The sequence below is a fragment of the Nematolebias whitei genome, chromosome 7 (genome assembly GCF_014905685.2).
Source record: "Nematolebias whitei isolate Nwh7 chromosome 7, NemWhi1, whole genome shotgun sequence".
NCBI classification, from domain to species: domain Eukaryota; kingdom Metazoa; phylum Chordata; class Actinopteri; order Cyprinodontiformes; family Rivulidae; genus Nematolebias; species Nematolebias whitei.
Window position 1 is genome coordinate 46,534,832 of NC_056504.1, and position 5,001 is coordinate 46,539,832.

At 39.6% G+C, this 5,001-nt stretch overlaps 1 protein-coding gene across 1 annotated transcript in view; it reads right to left on the reverse strand.

The window, feature by feature from the left end:
• Window positions 1-3,147: 3,147 nt before the first annotated feature.
• The window catches only part of unm_sa1614 (un-named sa1614), a 25,439-nt gene continuing 23,585 nt past the window's right edge, over window positions 3,148-5,001 (reverse strand). Inside the window, exons 27-28 of the mRNA XM_037678971.1 lie at window positions 3,892-4,017; window positions 3,148-3,625 (exon numbers count right to left, since the gene is read on the reverse strand). Of these exons, the coding sequence (XP_037534899.1) occupies window positions 3,551-3,625; window positions 3,892-4,017 (201 nt within the window). The 3' untranslated portion in view covers window positions 3,148-3,550. The remainder of the gene's footprint in view (window positions 3,626-3,891; window positions 4,018-5,001) is intronic.

Consider the following 5,001-nt stretch of genomic DNA (forward strand, 5'->3'; position numbering starts at 1 on the left):
CATGAAAGATTTGGCAATTTGTTTTACGCCGGATGCCCGTCCTGCTGCAGCCTGGGCTCGAACCTGCAACCTCAGGATTACACGACCGTAGTACTGATCACCGAGCTACCGCAGCTCTGCTGTTACTGTTAAACGTGCTTACTTTCACAGTTTGCAGAAACTTTAAGGTGTTTCTACTAAGACAAGTAGCAAATCAAGAATGCTGTATTTCCATCTGGAACATGGTCATTAACTCCACCTGCTGCGTTCCCCTGAGTCTGTTTAATATGAAGCATCTGCTGCCGGTTTAAAACGTGTCTTTTAATGTTGTCACGTGGACTTGGCGTGGAAACGTCCTGCCAGTGAAGTGGGAAATCATCAGATTTCATGCAGGATGTGAATGTAAAGTTTATCTAATGGGAATTCTTTTGTAAACGCGTGTTTCATAGGATTACAAACAACCAGCACGATGTTCAGACTGGGACAGATGATGGTCGTAAAGTAAACGTTCCTTTACACCTGAAAGCTTCATCACATGCTGATGATACCAACCAGGGAGGACATGTTTAAACAACATGAACAAACACGTACCCAGCGGCATTACTTTAAACAAAATAAAAACCTGAAACAATCCAGTTCTGCCTTTTGTCTTTATCTGGGAAATTTATGAAAGTCTGCAGAAAAGCTACATCAGTGTAATTTAGCTATTTAAAGGTGCTCACTGCAAACTGAAATAAAACTAAATTGTTCTGAACGTCATCAGTTGATGCAGTTTAATAAAAGTTTACTCCCGTAGCTTTTCAGATATGCAACTCTGAAATGTGGGTACGCACTCAATGTAAACAAAACTTTTTTTTTTTTTTATCCTAACCAATCAGAGCATGAGCACAAATCAATCCATCCCAAGCAGCTCCTCCACGGACGCTGCCATTTTTCACCTTTCTTTAATGAACCGGTCACAATTTTTTATATTGATTTAAAATTTTTATTTTAGTTAGAAATTAATCAGCGATAATATGAAAAAAAAAGCAACTTTTGGACTTTGTTTTCTTTTATTCTGACCAGTCTCCAACTCTGCAGGGAGCACCTTTTAATAAGTAGTTTTTGCCAACTTGAAGTAAATTTTAAGTTACTTCAATTTGTTAGTTTTGTGTAACAATGAGCTGTTTTGACAAAACTGGTCACAGCCATCGAGTTGTTGCTGCTACAATGAAGTTACTTTTATTTAAAGTGTTACGTATTTCCACATTTTCAGACACTTTGCAATGGTTTTAAAAAACCGATCACAAGAAACTAAAAGCTGCAGCTGAAGAGAGCGTCATGTCAGAGCGGCGCTGATGTTCCAGTAAAAGGTTTATCTTCATTTCCTTTATTCAACGTTCGTTTCCTGTTTTTAACCAGATTAAACCCACACTGAGATCCAGATCTCATTTGCAAGGAGGGCCTGGGAAATGAACTTTGTGCAGCAGCTCTTCATCTTATGCACATTTCAAATGATTAGAATTAGTGTCATTATCTTAGGATTCCCTTATTTTGTTGTTTGAAGGAGACAAATAATGAGTTTATTACTTTTTACAGGTAAAGGAGCAGCATGCACCTGGTGGGCCTGAGGAGGGCAGGAGGACCCACCTCCTAAAACAATTCCCTTCTTTGGACAAAGAGCTATTTTTATAAGAAATATCGCCGCAGTGCAGCAGTCACCTTTGCCTAGTTAAGCAGCACCTATTATTATCCACCTGACAAAAGTTTCTTAACTTTATATCTTTCTCTTCCGGCAACTTTAATGCGGCTCAAACCGCAATGTGTACCCCCACAAATGTTTTATCAAAACAGCCGGCTCGGCACCGTGATGTGTGCAATTTTATTGGCATTTCGAGTTACCATGGCGATGTAATTTGCAAACAATTACACCATTTTTATTAGTCTTTTTTTTTATAGACTGATTGCAAATCAATTATCCAAGCTGGCCACCAAAGCTAAAAAGAAAAAATACTGTAAATCAGCCATTTTTAGAGATACTAAGCTGAAATTTGGTGTTGTAGTAGTAGAGCCATTCCCAATGGATTAAAAAAAAATCAAGATGGCCACCAAAGCTCAATTTAAATAGCTTTAACTCGGCTAGTTTTACACATACTGAGCTGAAATTTGATGGTTATAGTTGAGAATGTTCCCCATCACTTATTGAATCCACATCAAAAAAACAAAATGGCCACCACAGCTTTTAAAAATAAAACAACCTCTTTGATATTTTGCCATTTAAAGTTGAAGTAAAGTTGTACCCCAACACATTTTACTGTCAAATCTAATTTTTTAAATGGCCAGTCCCCATCAAAGTTTCTCCAGGAACTTTCTAGTTTTTTCAGACGTTTTGTGTTTGAAAATAATCAATTATTAACCAATCATGAAAAACGGTAAGTTTTTTAAAATGGCACAATATTTTAAATGATCAAAGTTCCTGTTTAGTGTAAATGTGGTGATCCAACACATTTTCTAAAGAACTTCTGAGGATCTGCATTTATTGAAAAACTTACATTTGCGCTGAGATGCTGTTTTTGAAATTGTGACAATTCAAATTGTTGCATACAGTCTATAAGCACCTAGTTTTTTTTTTTAATTTATTTATATAAAATAGAAAGGTGCAGCATTTACATTAAGTGCATTTCCTTGGAGTTATTTTACCTCCAGGACTAGATTATCCTCAGAGTTTCTGTTTTTAAAGCTTGTGAAGCAGTCCAGAAGTTTATTCTTGAAAAAAACGTACTTCAGATGCTGATGAAGAACAAAAAAATCCTGTGGAACAAAATGTTTTCATGCATTTTTCCAAAGACAATAAATTTTTTAACGTGCCGCTGGGTTCAGTGAGTGAGCTGCGATGATGTCCTGGGACACAAAAGCTGCTGGAATCACCCGATGGATCTGATTTCAGGCTTCACCTCCGCAGACGTTCAGTCCCTCCGTGTGATTTCTGTCTAAAAAAAGCTCCAGAGTGTTTTTCTTTGATTTCAGAGCTTTGCTCTTCAGTATCCTAAAAATCCTTTGGAAGAGAAGATTGACACGTGGCAGCATTTTGCTGGAGTTTCTCACAAAACTTGAATAAATAAATAAATAAGCTCAAATAGAGAACGTAATGTAGCACAACTTCAGAATAAAATGGTTTGATGTGACTCCCTGTCATGTGTGTGCTCATTAGTTTATTATTATTAATATTTTAAATTTATAAATACATAAAGGCATTAGAGATTGAAGCTCTGAGTCACAGCAGATCTGTTGTGTGAAGTGGTCTTGTTGGCAACACGACCTGACCCGAGTCACATAAAACCACATTTTCACTCAAAGGTCATTTATATTGTTCCCATGGTTACAAAAGGCCTGAGGTTGTCATGACAACGTTGACTGAGCCACGATCACGTGACTTTGTAGGATGCTGGACAGGCTCTGTAAGACCCAAACGTTTGACGTGGTCCAGCATAAATCAAGTGTCGTCCTCTGGTCTGGTTCTCTTCAGCACCGGGTTCTGGTTTCTGAAGCGACCTGGATTTGTGCTGGCCTCAAGGCCTGGTCCTGGTTTACGTCAGTCAGCGAGCAGCTGGACGAAGGAGGACGGGAACAAGCCTCTCTGGTCCGGTTCGTCCTCTATGTAACCGTGCTAAACAGATGCACACAGAAACACAAACGGAGTTAGTGCAGAACTGAGCAGAAATATATTTTCATTCCTCCGAGATCAATGTCTCAAACTGAGCGATCACTGATTAAAATGTAAAAATCCCTGAAGTCAAAGGGGAGGATGAGGGGTGACCTTTGCACATCGTGCAGGTGGACTCACTTCCTGCTTCTAAATCTACTCTTAATGGTGAGAGCTTCTCTGTCTCATCAGCTGCAGCACCAGTCAGAGTAAACTATGGTGATACGTACCCACCAGTCGCTGTCCTCCTGTCCCAGTACCACCAGCACCTGACCCTCAAAAAAGCTCAGTTCGTCGTGGTGGTCAGCCTGGCAGTCATACAGAGCCTGAGCTCGTCGACTGGCCGCTCCTCGAGGCTGGTGAACGAAATGGACAAGCAATAAACAAAAGAACACATTTATTACCTAATAAATAACAATTTAATAAATTAGAGTGTAACAGCTGTGGGTTTAAACATGATAATATTCATACAATTGGTTAAAAAAAAGCAGATATTTATACTTTAGTGTTGTAGCATGAAGATGCACTCCCCTGACTATGACCTTTGACCCTTAGGTTGGACTCAGAGTCAGCTACAGTCTGACTAATGTTTATGCTTGTCTTTTATTTTTTAAAGAAAGAAAAACAAACTCAATCATGAGGTTGTTGAACATGAAAAATGTTGATTATTGTTTGCAGTCATTATAATGAAATCATGTGAAATATAAAACGTTTTAACACGCTTTCTCTGTTTTGTTGTTCAGAAAATGTATTTTCCTTGAGAGACCTGTGTGAGGGTTTCTGAGCTGGAATCTGTGACGGTGGTTCCCAACCGTGGTCCCTGAGGAACACCATCCTGCATGTTTCGGTTGTCTCTCCGCTCCAACACACCTGATTCAGTGATTTGATAACTTCTTCAAGTTCTGCAGAAGCCAGTGAACCACCCATTCATTCAAATCAGGTGCGTCAAAGCAGGGAAACGAGTAAAACATGCACGATGGTGTTCCTCAAGGACCAGGGTTGGGAACCACTGATATACAGTACGTCAGTGGGGAGTCATAATATTTTATAATGACTAATAGTCATAAATGGTCCTGTGATGGACTGAAGACCTGTCCAGGGTGTTCCCCGCCTCTCACCAAGTGACTGTTGGATATGGGCACAAGTGACACCAATGATCCGAAAAGGAAGAAGCGGGTAAAGATAATGAATGGATGGATGGATGGATGGATGAATGGATGGATGGAAGGATGGAAGGATGGATGGATGGATGGATGTATAGCTGTATGGATCGTGGATGGATGGATGGATGGATGTGGATGGATGGATGGATGGATGGATGGATGGATGGATGGATGGAT